Source organism: Scyliorhinus canicula, chromosome 10 (genome assembly GCF_902713615.1).
Source record: "Scyliorhinus canicula chromosome 10, sScyCan1.1, whole genome shotgun sequence".
Classification (NCBI taxonomy): domain Eukaryota; kingdom Metazoa; phylum Chordata; class Chondrichthyes; order Carcharhiniformes; family Scyliorhinidae; genus Scyliorhinus; species Scyliorhinus canicula.
The window spans coordinates 156468317-156484441 of NC_052155.1; the positions used below are offsets into that span (position 1 = coordinate 156468317).

Here is a 16125-nt window from a genome sequence, read left to right on the forward strand (position 1 = left end):
CTTTTCAAGAATGGTAGACGATCTGCACAGACTTGTTAAAGAAGCTAAGCTGAATAGTCCTTTCATTTTCGTGGGATCAGAACTTGGAGCACTCAATGCAAGATTTTATGCTCACATTCACAACTGGTAAGATGATGGTTGTTGAGCCTTTAGTTTGGTGGATAATGCTCCCTCCAGTCTTGTAGTTTGAAGTAGTGTCTTACTTAACAAAACTAGACAAAATTGCCCCAAACAGAAAAGTAACTTCTTGGCCTTAAACATTATGCTTTTAAGATACGAAAACATACTGAGTGTGTTTTAAATAGCAATTGATGTCAAGCCACAAACTAGGACAGATGCAGTAGGTTTTAAAAACATCTTGAGGAAAGAGCGAGGGGTAAATATGCAAAGAGGTTTAAGGATGGAATTCCAGATCTTCGGACCAGGTGATCTTCAGACCAGGTATGTGAAGATACAGCACTGATCATTGCAAAATGCCAAAATGGCCAGAATTAGAAAAGTAAAGATGTTGGAGGATTTCTGGAGTAGAGATGGTCGCGAGATCGGGAGTGGCAGGTTCATGGAGGGATTTGAACATAAGGATGATAATTTTAGAGGTTTTGCTGAGGGGACTGAGAGTCAATGTAAGTTAGTAAACACAGGTGTGAGGGGTGAGGCTATGAACCGCAGGGTTTTGGATGAGCTGGAGTTTACATTGGGTACAAGGCGGGAGGCTAAACCAGCAGAACATGAGAATGGTTTCATCCAGAGTTCACCAGATATGGATAGGGTTTCAGCAGCAGATGAGCTGCAGCAGATGCAGGGATGGGCAAAATTTTAGAGGTGGCCATGGTGATTGAACATAAGAACATAAGAACTAGGAGCAGGAGTAGGCCACCTGGCCCCTCGAGCCTGCTCCGCCATTCAATGAGATCATGGCTGATCTTTTGTGGACTCAGCTCCACTTTCCGGCCCGAACACCATAACCCTTAATCCCTTTAATCTTCAAAAAACAATCTATCTTTACCTTAAAAACATGTAATGAAGGAGCCTCAACTGCTTCACTGGGCAAGGAATTCCATAGATTCACAACCCTTTGGGTGAAGAAGTTCCTCCTAAACTCAGTCCTAAATCTACTTCCCCTTATTTTGAGGCTATGTCCCCATAGCCTCAAATTGGAAAAGCTTTCGTTGAGAAGCTCTGCTCAGAGTGAAATAGAGCACCTGAGTTGCAAGCATTGTGACTCAACCTCAATCAGTAGTTGGGATGGAAAATTAGTCCATGGTTAGAAAATTAAGTTGGGTGGCAGGGAACTAAGAAAATGCCTTCAGACTTGGCAATGTTCAATTGGACGAAATTTCCACTCTTGCAACACTGGATGTTTGGTCAGCAGCGTGACAGATTAGACCCGTGGAAGGGTTAAGTGAGCTGTTGATGAGGTAGAACTGAGCTCGGTAAGTGTATGTGGAATCTGACATATTTTGGTTGTTGTTTTGGGGAACGTGGGAGGTAACTGCGGGAATGGGAAGAGAACCATTGTTGAAGATTCTCCGTCTATAGAAGAATAGATTAGAATTGAAACAGGTTTGGTTTGATTTGATTTGATTTATTGTCACATGTACCGAAATACAGTGAAAAGTATTTTTCTGCGGCCGAGGGAATGTACACAGTACGTACACAGTAGACAAAAAGAATAATCAACAGGGAACATTGACAAATGATACATCGACAAACGATGATTGGTTACAGTGTGGAACAAGGGGCCAAAGAAAACAAATACATGAGCAGCATAGGGCATTGCAAATACATGAACAAGAGCAGCATAGGGCATTGTGAATAGTGTTCTTACAGGGAACAGAGGATCGTGCCATTCAGTTGGATGAAGGAGAAGTGATTTTGGAGGAGAATGGCATATCAGAGTATGCAGACAGGTCAGGACGGCTGTCTACAGTCACATAAATGGTTGCCACAACCAGGTGAGGAATCGTGGATGGACTCGCCTCTTTTCCCTCTCCCCATTTGACCACAGCGAGGTTTTTGTTTTTTTTAAAAGTTTACGCTTTCCGGTTCAGTGTTTACTTTCTGTGATTATAAAGGTTTTTTTTTTTGAGTTTATCAAAGTTAAGGGGTTAATTTTATTCCACTAAAAAAAATCCCAAATAAAATATAAAATATGCTTCTGCAACACACGTGCACTCGAAAAGCACATACACAAATACAGATTATAGAATAGAGGAGGGAAAATGGGGCCAAATTAGATTCATACAAAGATAAACAAAATTCACGGTTTGTAGGTTGTTGTCTTGTCTGGTTGTAGATAGGTTCCAAAGTCCTCTCTTCCAGTACTGAGGTGGTTTAAAGTTGTAGCTGGTGTCGTCGTCTTCCCCGCAGATGCTGCTGTAAAATTGAAGTCTTTAAAATAAAACTTTGTCCGGTACAGCAACGAAGGTACAATTTTGTAGACAGAGCTCAGTCTTTAGATCGAGTGAGAAAGAGAGCAGGCAGCTTTCCTTCACTCAACTGCTACTGTTGTTCTGTAAAGCATATGCAGAAGCATATACAAAGAGAACTTGGCATGCCACAGTTTAAAACAATAATTATATATTCCAACTGTAACTTAATTGAATCATGTCTGAATGTTATCTTGGAATCTAGATCCTGTGTTCAAGTAATCAGACTCTGCATGATGTATTTCCAATTGTTGAATCCTGTAGATGGCTACCATAGATGTCTATGATGAGCTGGAAGAGGGTTGTTTACAATTCCCGGGGGGGGGGTTTGCCATTGTAATGAGTTTCGTAGACTGGCTGCCTGTGGAATATATGGTGATGTAGATCAGATTGGGCTATCTTGCCGTAGATTTAAAATCACTTTGATTTGTCTTGAAGAAAATGTGCCTTTTTAAAAAGTGTAGTATATAGAACAAAAAAAGGTACAGCACAGAAACAGGCCCTTCGGCCCTCCAAGCCTGTGCTGATCATGATGCCCTAATTGAAAAGAAAACCCTCCGCCCTTACTCGGTCCGTATCCCTCTATCCCCCCCGCCCACCCCCCTCGCCACCACAGGTTAATTGCCAGCAGTTTTCTGAAGTCCAGACGTCGGTTGGGCAACTGCCTTGCAATCAGAACCATCAGAAAGTACAATATAACTTCAGATGGTTTTGACTGTCCAACAGTAATAGTTACCCAGGATTTCAAGGGAAGTAACTAGGAGTGGAGTGGCAATCCGACTCTGCCACTCCACAGAAGGTCAGGTTCATTATCATGTGTGTCTATCAAACACATTATTCCCTGCTTATATGGAAGATACCACATATTCCTTTTCCAGGACCATCCTGACATAGATAATAGATAATGAAAGAGCTGCACAAAGCCAGAGCGACCACCCAAATGGGCTGCCTCCATCCTGCGCCTGTGAATAGCCGTCTTCCCTTGGCCCAGGAACACACCCAGAATGGTGCTGTGCCCACCTGCCTCCATAACAGGTCAGATGCTGAAAGGCCTGCTGTGTGTTTCAGCCATTTTCTATTTTTCAGGCTTCCAAATTCCTTTTTATTCACTTCATGTACCCTGCTTTCTTTTCATTTTCAACGATATACAGAACTAGCTAATGTGATTCTGCAAAGATGCGGATGTCGCAATGCAGTACTTGCAGTATTTATCTGTTGAACTGCCCCGTTAATTATCATTGGAGACAGGTCAGTGGGGTTGTGCTGTACTGTGGTCAAATACATCCTGGAGAGGTGAGGCAAATTGCATTTTAACATGGTCTATTCTGTCTCACAGGGAGGTTTCTGATCTCATCCTCATTGATCCAATCCCTGAAGAAGCATTCATGGAGGATGTATGGGTGCAGTACTGGTAAGTAAATACAATTATCATTTTAATTGTTTCAAAAGCAAAATACTGCGGACACTGGAAATTTGAAATAAAAACAGAAAATGCTGGATAAACACAGCAGGCCTGACAGCATCTGTGGAAAGAGAAACAGAGTTCTCGCTCTGAGTCGAAATAATGCTCCTCCAGAACATTCTGTAGAATGGTCGGATAGACTCAAAACATTAACTCTGTTTCTCTCTTCACCGATGCTGCCAGACCTGAGTTTATCTAACGTTTTCTGTTTTTATTTAGGGTTTTAATTAGTTCGCCTGAATGAAATTAAACAACAGCAATGCTGATGTTTAATTCTGCAGTGCCTCTATGCACTAAAACCTTGAGTGAGTTATTTGATTAAGATCACAGATACAGTAAAACATATGTAAATTCTTTCTTTTTTTGTTCATCCTGTGAAAACCAACAGCCTAATATTTAAATATGGTCGTCATCATCAGACAGACTTTTTTTTTGTTAGTTTTCACCACCTTTTTCCCATTCTCCAGGAGTCAGGTTATAGAATCATAGAATTTACAGTGCAGAAGGAGGCCATTCAGCCCATCGGGTCTGCACCGGCTCTTGGAAAGAGCACCCTACTCAAGCCCACACCTCCACCCTATCCCCATAACCCAGTAACCCCACCCAACACTAAGGGCAATTTTGGACTCTTAAGGACGGTTTATCACGGCCAATCCACCTAACCTGCACAACTTTGGACTGTGGGAGGAAACTGGAGCACCGGGAGGAAACCCACACAGACACGGGGAGAACGTGCAGACTCCGCACAGACAGTGACCCAAGGCGTGAATCGAACCTGGGACCCTGGAGCTGTGAAGCAATTGTGCTAACCACTATGCTACTGTGCTGCCCAAACTGGCTACAGTTATACCAGTGCTGGTTGCCCTTTTGATACGTTGCTCTAATTACATTAGAGAGGAATACGAGGATGCACAAAACATTGGGAGGAGCGGAACGCACTAGTATAGAAATAATAAGTTAATTGGTGAAGTTTCAGTAAGGGAGAAAGTAATGATCTCTAAATCCGGGTTACTGTGCAGGTACATGAATGCATGTAATATAGTAAATAACATTGGAGAGTTAAAGGTGCAGATTGTGTTGTGGCAATATGATATTATGGTGATAACAGAGACCTAGCTTAAGGAAAGGCAGGGCTGGGTGTTACATATTCCTAGTTACAAGCTGTTCTGAAAAGATCGGAAAGGAAGGAAAGCTTGAGGGGTGGTGGCATTGGTCAAGGAGAACTGAAGAAAGAGGATGTCCAAGGGGTTACAGAATGGAATCAATTTGGCGAGAACCAAAAATAATTATTTACCCCAGTGAGCTATGGAGGCCGAGTCCTGGAACATTTTTAAGGCTAAGATCGATAGGTTTTTATTCAATAGGGGAAATTAAGGGTTCTGGAGATGGGCAGGAAAGTGGATGTAATGAGTGTTAGATCAGCCATGATCTTCTTAAAGGCAGAGTAGGCTTGAAGGGCTGAATGAACTAATCCTGTTCCAATTTCTTATAGTCTTATGGGTGCAATTACATTGCTTGCTGTGGTCTATAGACTGCCAATTAGTGAGAAGGATGTAGAAGAACAAATATTCGGGAAAATTACAGAGCGATGCAAACATTATAGAGTAGTTATAATGGGGGACTTTACTACATTACCAGAATGTAGACTGGGACAGTGGTGGTGTAAAGGAAGTAGAGGGGGCAAAAGTTCCTAGATTGTGTTCAGGAAATTCTTCTCCAACAGGATGTGTCCAATCCAAAAGGAAAGGATGCGCTGTTGGGCCTGATTCTGCGAAATTAGGTGGGCCAATTAGATCAAATGTCAGTGGGGGAACATTTAGGAGACAGTGAACATTGTATCATAAGGTTTAGGATCATGATAGAAAAGAACAATAGGCAAGCCAGAGTAAAATTAATTATCTGGGGGAGAGCTGACTTTAAGAGCAGTGTTGGACAGGAATGAAAGGTTGATGGGAAAAACAGTAAGTGAACGATGGATAGGCCACCTTCAAAACAGAAATGATTTGCTTAAAGGCAAAGTGAGGACAAACTAATTCAGAGCTACCTAAATGAAAAAAGTAGATGGAAATTAAGATCAGGAAGAAAAAGTTTGCTTATGACAGTTGTCAGGTAGAAAATACATTTGAGAATCAAGAATAATACAGAAGGTTCGGACGGGTGCCTCTGCCTTCACAGTAGAAAATTTAAAAATTCCAAAAGCTGCAGTTAATGCAGAGAAATTTGGTGCAATAACCATCACTAGGGAGACTGTATTGAATAAACTAACAGGATTAAAGGTAGATAAGTCTCTGTGACCTGATGGCCTGCACCCTCTAGTATTAAGGGAGGTGGCAGCAGAGATAGTGGATGCATTGGTTATGATATTTCAGAATTTCCTGGATTCTGGAAGCGTCCAGGTGGATTGGAAACACGCTAATGTGATGCCCTGATTTAAAAAGGGAGAGAGGCAAAAAAGTAGGAAACTATAGACTGGTTAGCTTGACCTTTGTGGTGGGAAAGTTGCTGGAATCAATCATTAAGGAGGAGATAACTGAACATTTGGAAAGACAAAACTCAACCCACCAGTGTCAACATTGTTTTATGAAGGGTGGTAAGTCATGCTTGACAAACTTTCTTGAGTTCTTTGCGGACGGAACCAGCAAGGTGGATAAGGGGGAACCTGTGGATGTGGTATATCTGGACTTCCAGAAGGCATTTGACGAGGTGTCATGTAAAAGACTAATCCAGAACGTGCGATTGCAGGGTATTAGGGGTAGAGTACTAGGTTGGATTGAGGATTGGCTGTCTGACAGAAGCAGAGGGTCAGGATAAATGGGTCTTACTCTGGCTGGCGAACTGTAACTAACGGGGTGCTGCAGGCATCCGTCCTCTGATTTCAACTGTTAATCTATATGAATAATCTGCAAGCAGGGACAGAGTGTAACATAGAAAAATTTGCAGATGATACTAATATAGTTGGGAATGCAGGCAATGAAGACTGACATAGATAGGCTAGGAGATTCGGCCAAAATTTGGAGTTTAATGTAGATATTTGTGAGGTTATCCATTTTGGCCGAAAAAATAGAAAGGCAAATTATTATCTAAATGGAAAGCAGATTTGTCTAGGCAGAGGGATCTGGGTGTCTTTGTTCATAAATTGCAGAAAATCGGTATGCAGGTACAGCATGTAATTAAAAATGCGAACAAAATGTTAGCCTTTATTGCAAAAGGACCAGAGTATAAAAGTAGGGAAGTGTTGTTGCATTTCACAGGGGCTTTTCACAGTAACTTCACTGAAGCCTACTTGTGACAATAAGGGATTATTATTATAATTTGTATAGGGTGTTGGTGAGATCACATCTGGAGTATTGTGTCCCGTTCTGGTCTCTTTATTTGATGTGGTGGCATTGGAGGCAATTCAGAGGAGGTTCACCAGATTAATTCTGGGATTGACATACGAGAAGAGATTAAACAGTTTGGGCTTCTACTCGCTGAAGTTTAGAAGGATGAGAAGGGATCTGATCAAGATACTGAAAGAAATTGATAAAGTAAATGTAGACCAAATGTTCCCCCTTGTGGGACAATTTAGAACAAGAGGTAATGGATATAGGTTGAAAGGCGATAGATTGAGAACTGAGATGCGGAGGAACTACTTCTCACCGAGGGTAGTGAATTTGTGGAACTCGCTGTTCCATAATGTGGTGGAACCTGAGTCATTAAATGGTTTCAAGAAGGAGATAGATATATTTCTGATTTTAAAAAAAAAACAACAGTTATATAGATAGAGAAATACAGCACAGAACAGGCCCTTCGGCCCACGATGTTGTGCCGAACTTTTGTCCTAGGTTAATCATAGAATTTTGGACACTAAGGGCAATTTATCATGGCCAGTCCACCCAACCTGCACATCTTTGGACTGTGGGAGGAAACCGGAGTACCCGGAGGAAACCCACGCACACACAGGGAGGATGTGCAGACTCCACACAGACAGTGACCCAAGTCGAAATCGAACTTGGGACCCTGGAGCTGTGAAGCAATTGTGCTATCCACAATGCTACCGTGCTGCCCTTAAGAAGAAATTAATCTACCATCCATTATTCTACCCTAATCCATGCACCTATCCAATAGCCGTTTGAAGGTCCCTAACGATTCCGACTCAACTACTTCCACAGGCAGTGCATTCCATGCCCCCACTACTCTCTGGGTAAAGAACCTACCTCTTACATCCCCCCTATATCTTCCACCATATACCTTAAATTTATGTCCCCTTGTAATGGTTTGTTCCACCCCGGGAAAAAGTCTCTGACTGTCTACTCTATCTATTCCCCTGATCATCTTATAAACCTCTATCAAGTCGCTCCTCATCCTTTTCCGTTCTAATGAGAAAAGACCTAGCACCCTCAACCTTTCCTCGTAAGACCTACTCTCCATTCCAGGCAACATCCTGGTAAATCTCCTTTGCACCTTTTCCAAAGCTTCCACATCCTTCCTAAAATGAGGTGACCAGAACTGCACACAGTACTCCAAATGTGGCCTGACCAAGGTTTTGTACAACTGCATCATCACCTCACGGCTCTTAAATTCAGTCCCTCTGCTAATGAATGCTAGCACACCATAGGCCTTCTTCACAGCTCTATCCACTTGAGTGGCAACTTTCAAAGATCTATGAACATAGACCCCAAGATCTCTCTGCTCCTCTACATTGCCAAGAACCCTACCGTTAACCCTGTATTCCGCATTCATATTTGTCCTTCCAAAATGGACAACCTCACACTTGTCAGGGTTAAACTCCATCTGCCACTTCTCAGCCCAGCTCTGCATCCTATCTATGTCTCTTTGAAGCCGACAACAGCCCTCCTCACTATCCACAACTCCACCAATCTTTGTATCATCTGCAAATTTACTGACCTACCCTTCAACTCCCTCATCCAAGTCGTTAATGAAAATCACAAACAGCAGAGGACCCAGAACTGATCCCTGCGATACGCCACTGGTAACTGGACTCCAGGCTGAATATTTGCCATCCACTACCACTCTGTCTTCTATCGGTTAGCCAGTTTGTTATCCAACTGGCCAAATTTCCCACTATCCCATGCCTCCTTACTTTCTGCATAAGCCTACCATGGGGAACCTTATCAAATGCCTTACTAAAATCCATGGACACTACATCCACTGCTTTACCTTCATCCACATGCTTGGTCACCTCCTCAAAGAAGTCAATAAGACTTATAAGGCAAGACCTAAAGGGATATGGGGAACAGGTGGGGAGGTGGATTTGAGACCAGGAAGAGATCAGCATGATCTGATTAGGGTTAGACTGAAAGGGTTCAATTACTGTCTGTGCAAACAGCAAAATGGTCCAGAGTATTCCTTCATCTTCTGGGCAGGTGGTCTTCAGCCACATTTGGAGTTGTTACTAGAATCCTTACAGTGCACCTATCGGATCTGCACCCATTCTTTGCAATAGCACCCTGCTTAGGCCCACACCCTGCTCTATCCGAATAAGTCCTTAACCTACACATCTTTGGATATGAAGAAATGAAAATTCTTGGGACACTAAGGGGCAATTTAGCATGGTCAATCTACCTAGCCTGCGAGGAAACTGGAGTACACGGTACAGACCCACGGAGATACGGGGAGAATGTGCAAACTCCACACAGTTACCCAAGGTCAGAATGGAACCCGGGCCCCTGCCGCTATGAGGCAGCAGTGCTAGCCACTGTGCCACCATGCTTCCCTTAAAGAAGCCAAATTCCTGTGGCGGGATTTTCCGACCCCCCGCTGGGTTGGAGAATCGCCGGGGTGGGGCCCCATGAATCCCGCCCCAGCCGGCTGCTGAATTCTCCGGCTCCGCCGATTTGGCGGGGCACTGCGCCGGTTGCTGGCCGCTCGCAGTGCCCCCCCCGCCGGCGATTCTCAACGCGTTCTATGCAGGTCCCGCCGGGGTAAATTGGATTAGGTCCCTTACCGGCGGGACCTGGCGGCGCGGGTGGGCTCCGGGGTGTCCTGGGGGGGGGGGGGGGGCGCAATCTGGCCCCGGGGGGTGCCCACACGGTGGCCTGACCTGTGATCGGGCCCACCGATCCGCGGGCGGGCCTGTGCCGTGGGGGCACTCTTTTCCTACGCACCGGCCGTGTAAACCTCTGCGATGGCCGACACAAAGGTGAACCCCCCCCCCGCACGTGCGCGGGGATGACGACAGCAGCCGCTGGTGCTCCCGCGCATGCGCGGACCCGCGCCAGCTGACAGAGTCCCTTCGGCCCTGGCTGGCACGGTGCCAAAGGCCTTCCACGCAAGCCGGCAGGGCGCAAACCACTCCGGCGCCGGCCTTTGAGGTGGCCTGACACCGGAGTGGTTCACGCAACTCCATCCCACCGGGACCCCCCGCCCTGCCGGGTACGGGAGAATCCCGCCCCTGTTTCCTGCATGGCACTGGGAGGACTTGCATTGAAATCGAATGGCCCCAAACCAGACAGATCCTTCAACAACAGAGGGGAGACAGAGAGGAGCTAGACTGAGTTTATTTACAAATCAGTGAAACATGTTTCCATTCTGTTTGTCTGCCCACAACTTTAGAGAGAGAGAGAGAGGAAATAATCAACTAATTCCTAAGCGAATTTAAATTCCAGATTTACTCACCATGTGTTGTAATGGGGCTGCAGGTGAGTTGACAAGCAAAAGAACTACAGAGACACTCTGAGCCCATCACCAATCTTTCTCTCTTCATGTACATATAGAAACTTTTAAAGTCAGTTTTTATGTTCCCTGTGATCTTGCACTCATACTCTTATTTTCCCCTTAATCAATCCCTTGGTCCTTCTTTGCTGAATTCTAAACTGCTCCCAATCCTCAGACCTATACTATATCTAATTTCCCCAGTAAGCCACGGATTGGCTACCTTTCTCATTTTACTTTTATGCCAGACAGAAATAAACAATTGTTGCAGCTCCCCGATGCACTCCTTGAATGTTTGCCATTGCCTATCCACTGTCATCCTTTTAAGTAACATTTCCTAATCTATCATAGCCAACTTGCACCTCATACTTCATAGAACCGTAGCATTTACAGTGCAGGAGGAGGCCATTTGGCCCACTGAGATTGCACCGGCCCTTTGAAAGAGCACCCAACTTAAGCCCACGACTCCACCCTATCCCCGTAACCTGACCTAACCTTTTGGATACTAAGGGGAAATTTAGCATGGCCAATCCACCTAACCTGCACACCTTTGGACTGTGGGAGGAAACCGGTGCACCTGAGGAAGCAGACACGGGGAGAAAGTGCAAACTCCACACAGACAATCACCCGAGGTCGGAATTGAATCCAGGTCACTGGAGCTGTGAGGCAGCAGTGCCAATCACTGTGCCACAGTGCCAACCTTCCCTAGTTTCCTTTATCAAGATTTGGGTCCCTAGTCTCAGAATCAAGTACTTCACTCTCCATCATGATGAAAAATTCTATCATATTATGGTCGCTCATCCCCAAGGGATGTCGCACAACCTGATTGCCAATGATTCCGTTCTCATTACACAGTATCCAGTCTAGGATGGCCTGCTCTCTAGTTGGTTCCTCAACGTATTGGTCCAGAAAACCATCCTGTATACACTCCAGAAATTCAGGAGTGGCAGTAAAATGCACAACCTAAATGGGTTGCAAGGACAGAGCCCTGAGGAAGGGTATATGCATACAGACAAGATCCTTTTCACGTCATCTCTATTAACTTTAGATATTGTAAATGGTAATTCATTATTCTTCATTCAATGAACAAAGAAAAGTATGCAGGCCCTTCAAGCCTGCGTCGACGTTGCTGCTCGTCTAACCTAAAACCTTCTACACTTCCGGGGGTATCCCTCTAGTCACATCCTATTCATGTATTTGCCAAGATACCCGTTAAACGTTACTGTCATACCTGCTTCCACCACCTCCTCCGGCAGCGAGTTCCAAGCACCCACTACCATCTGTGTAAAAAAATAAAAAAACTTCCCTCGCATATCTCCTATTATAAACTTTGCATCTCACACCTTAAACCTATGTCCCCTAATAATTGACTCTTCCACCCTGGGAAAAAGCGTCTGACTATCCACTCTGTCCGTGCCCCTCATAATTTTGTAGACTTCTATCAAGCTGCCCTGCAATCTCCTTTATTTATTTTAACAAACAATAGATACAGTGTAAATATGTTTACATTTCTGCATTAACTTGCTTCCTGTATCTTATAATGTTCACTTTTTATCTTTTATCCTTGTGAATACAAATCGGAAATGACTAACAAAAACACTTTATTCCACTCCCTTGTCTCGCACATACCACTGTCAGTATGAATGATAATTTTACGCTATAGTCCTGCCTGCCTATTAGTGAATCTGAGATTGATGGGCATCCAAAGGATGGTGAATAATAATAAATCCGACGGGTGTTCAAAGCATGAGCAGCATGTGTCTATCCGTTCCCAGTGTAGAAAAATAAAGTGCAGTGTAATTACAGAGTGGTGCTTGAGATTCATCAACAAATGTCATATCTACCAATCACAACTTGATTGAGGACAGTGCAAGACAGTGGCACCATGAATCTATGTCAGTGCGGCATTGCTGATCTGCCACTCGAATAAACACCTTTCTGTTACTGCTGTGCATATTATTTAGAAATTTTTAATCTTTGAAATTTCAATAACCATATTTCTGTTCCAATCTCTGTATAAATACTGGCTTGCTGATCCAGATAGACTAAATAATTAGATTAGCAAAAGCAGCAGCACCCACTTGGGTTGCCCTTTGTGTCATTGATATTGCAGTAACTGAAATGTAGAGAACTATAACCTTTGTTGCAGGTCAGTATGTGTGGAATTCATGAAAGGATATTATGCTTGACATGTGCATTCGGAGCCCATCAACAAGCTCCAGGAGTGAAGTTAATTAGAGCAGTTTGCAGATCTTGGAAGGACAGCTAAATTCAAATTATAACACAACGTGGGCTGAAAGGTCATTCCCATTCTGGTACATTTTTATACAGCTCCAGTCGGGTAATGCTCCTGGTAGTAAAACTTGTACGCAGCTCAGTCAAATGTTTCTAACAAGTTCTATTACCTTATGTTAACCATCATCTTAATATACTGGAATTCCTCCTGCGTTACATTTATTCATGATAATTGGTGATTCTAAATTGATTACGCCTGCCTGTTAAAGCATACATTCTAATCTTCACTTTAGGTACATAAAAGTACTAATTTTAAAAATCTCTTGGTAGATAGCCATCACTAGGAACACCAGCATTTAATGCCCATTTCCAGTTACCCTTGAAAAGGTGGTAGTGAGAAGTTGCCTTCTGAACCACAACAAATGTTGCGAGGTGGAAGTTCCAGGATTTTGACCCCCATGGCAATGAAGCAATGGTTATATTGTCCATGTTGGGATTCTGTTTGGTCTGAAGGAAAATTTGGAGGTGATGTTGGAGTTAGTTGTTTTGGGAGGTGCTTTCAAAGACGTTTCTCTGCGCTGTTGTGAGTTGTATGGAGAGTGTACACTTCAGCCAAGGTGTGACTGTTGGATGAAGTGGTCGCTTAAGGTGGTGAATGGGCTGCTAATCAAAAGGACTGCTTTATGCTGGGGATTTGAGTATTGTTGAAGCGGCACCTATCCAGACGAAAGGAAATAATTCAATCACACAGCTGACTTGTGATTATAGATGGTGGAGAAACCTTTGGGGGTCAGGTGGTAGGGCACTCGCCACAGAGTACCCAGTATTTGACCTCTCAATTAGCAGCAGCATTAACTGGCTAGGCCAATTGGGTTTTGGGCAATGGCTCTGTCGGTATGTTGGTGGTGGGGGTTGAATGTCATGCCTGGGGAGGTGGTTAGACCATGTCTTGTTGCAGATGATAATTGCTTGACGCTTAACAGACTTTGAATGTCACTTGCTATTTATCACCCCCAGTCTGATTTTGTACAGGTCTTGCTGCATTTGGTCATGGATTGCTTAATTATCTGAGGTACTGAAAATAGATCACTGTACTATCATCACCCACTTCCAGTCTTAAGATGCAGGACAGGCATTGATTTATTAAGTGAAGATAGCTGGGTTTAGTGTTTAGTACATTACTCCAAGGAATTCCTGCAGTTATGTTCTGCAGCTGGGATGGTGAACCTCAACAACCACAATCATCTCCTTTTGCACGAGATATGACTTGAATCATTGAGGAATTTTCCTCCTGCTTCTCAATTAACGTCAGTTTTACTCTGGCTCTTTAATGCCACACTTGATGCCATACTTGGTGAAATGCTGCCTTGATTTCAAAAGCATTCACATTTATATTCATCTCTTCTGTCCATGTTTGGATCAAGGCTGTCATGAGGTCAGGAGATGATTATTTCTGGCAAATCCAAGATGGTTATTGGTGAGTAAATGCTAATTATTAACAATTTTGACAAATCCTTCCATCACTTTGCTGATAATTGAGAATAGGTTGATAGGACGGTAATGAGCCCAGTTAGATTGTCCTACCTTTTGTACACAAGACATATCTGGATAATTTTCAAAATTGCCAGTTGAGCCATATTGGAATAGCTTGGCTAGAGCAGGGCCCGTTTGAGGGATGTGCAGACTGCTTCAAACACCCGGGCCTGGGGAATAAGGTGGGATCAGCCTTTAAATGGAGTTCTCAAGTAATCAGCCTAAGCAGCCAGAGCTTCAGACAGACCTCTAAGAAAATTGGAACCACTAGCCTGAGAGTTCTGATTTTGTTTCAAGCCGGCCAGGTCAGTTTCACTAGTTGCTGTACTATTGCCTCCGACCTTCGGGCAGCTTTGTGGTTCTGATTTCTTTTTGAAAAGCCTGCCAGATTACCATGAAGTAGCAGCGCAGCAACTGACACGAGAGTGCTCTCGGTTGAAAAATAGTAAGTGATGTTCTTTTAATTTCAGAACCAGTTGGATGGTGTGGGGGTAGGTAGAGGTGAGGTTGAGTGAGCTGGGAGTGAGAGACTTGGGAGAGGATGGTTTAGAGGGTGATGGATGGTTCGGGTAGGGGCAGGGGGTTTGTGATGTTGGGCTGGAGTAACATTGACGGTGGGGTGGGGGGGGTAAGGTTGGGAGTACGGTGAGGTTGCAGAGGGTTGGGGGGAGATTGGCAGGGGTGTGGGGACGGTTGAGGGTGGATCAGTTTTATGGTTTAGTACCATAAAAATTAAATACTGTATGCTTCTCAAAATTCTCATTTCTGTTTAAACTAGCATATAAAAGCTGTCTAATTTTTATTGTTCCTCCTAGTGGATACGATTCTAGTGACATGTTGTGTTGCCAAACCAGAAAAATTTGGCCTCATCAAACTGCATGAAACTAAAAACCGGGAGTGATGCAAAACAGGGTGTTGACTCACTATAGCCTGTTTTATTACTCGGACAAAGTCTGGGAATGAAATCCCTATTTGTCATTGAGAGATTGCTTTAAAAAAGGTTTTACAAATTTCTACCTCATCATCCGTTCAGCCTGCCCTGCACCATGCTATTTAAAATCTAGCAGAAGATGGTTATACTGTGGGACTACATTTTTTCTGGGTTGAAGATTCCCAGTGATCCATTATAACCTTTTGGTAAATAAAATCCATTGAAATCCCAGACAATTAGCATAAAGGAGTTGGACCGTAAAGGGTCTATTTTTTTTGAGAAACCCAATCCTATGTCTTAAGTGCTTCCAGAAATAATCTTTCCTGGGATTTTGCTGCCGTGCATTTTTGCTGATGTAATTAACAAGTAAGAAATTCAATTTTTCCACTCATCTGCTGTTTCTCTCACGTCTCAAACAGCGATTAGAATTAAAAAAGAATACTATTTGAACATTTAATTGGTACAAATGCAATGCAACATCACATGGAAGCCGTGGATAGGTGGTAAATTTTGTGTACAGCACAGTTGTACAACAGCGAGTTGGCTCCAGACAAGTCAGAATGGTACGGTTGTATTAGCTAGAGTTTAATAGTTCTGTAAGTGTAGTGATTTCTTTGTAGTCACTTTCCTGACATCAGTTGATTTCTCTGTGATTAATTATCCACGGAGACTCTGCATTGGGCTTACAATTCCGCCCTTACCACCGTCACTCTGCTCCCTGAGTGCAGATTTAATGAAGGAAAGGCAAAACCTACATTTATACATTACCTTTTACAATATCCCAAATCGCTTTACAGCCAGTTAAGGACTTTGAGTTGTAACTCACTGGTATAATGTAGGCAATGTTATCAAATGGCAGAGCAGGCTCGGGGCTGCTCCTG

General features: G+C 43.6%; 1 protein-coding gene across 2 annotated transcripts in view; it reads left to right on the forward strand.

The window, feature by feature from the left end:
* si:dkey-122a22.2 overlaps positions 1-16125 on the forward strand; it is a 181392-nt gene that overhangs the window by 94048 nt on the left and 71219 nt on the right. For both annotated transcript variants that reach the window (XM_038809979.1, XM_038809980.1), the window contains 2 exons: positions 10-126; positions 3766-3840. In XM_038809979.1, coding sequence (XP_038665907.1) covers positions 10-126; positions 3766-3840 — 192 coding nt within the window. The remainder of the gene's footprint in view (positions 1-9; positions 127-3765; positions 3841-16125) is intronic.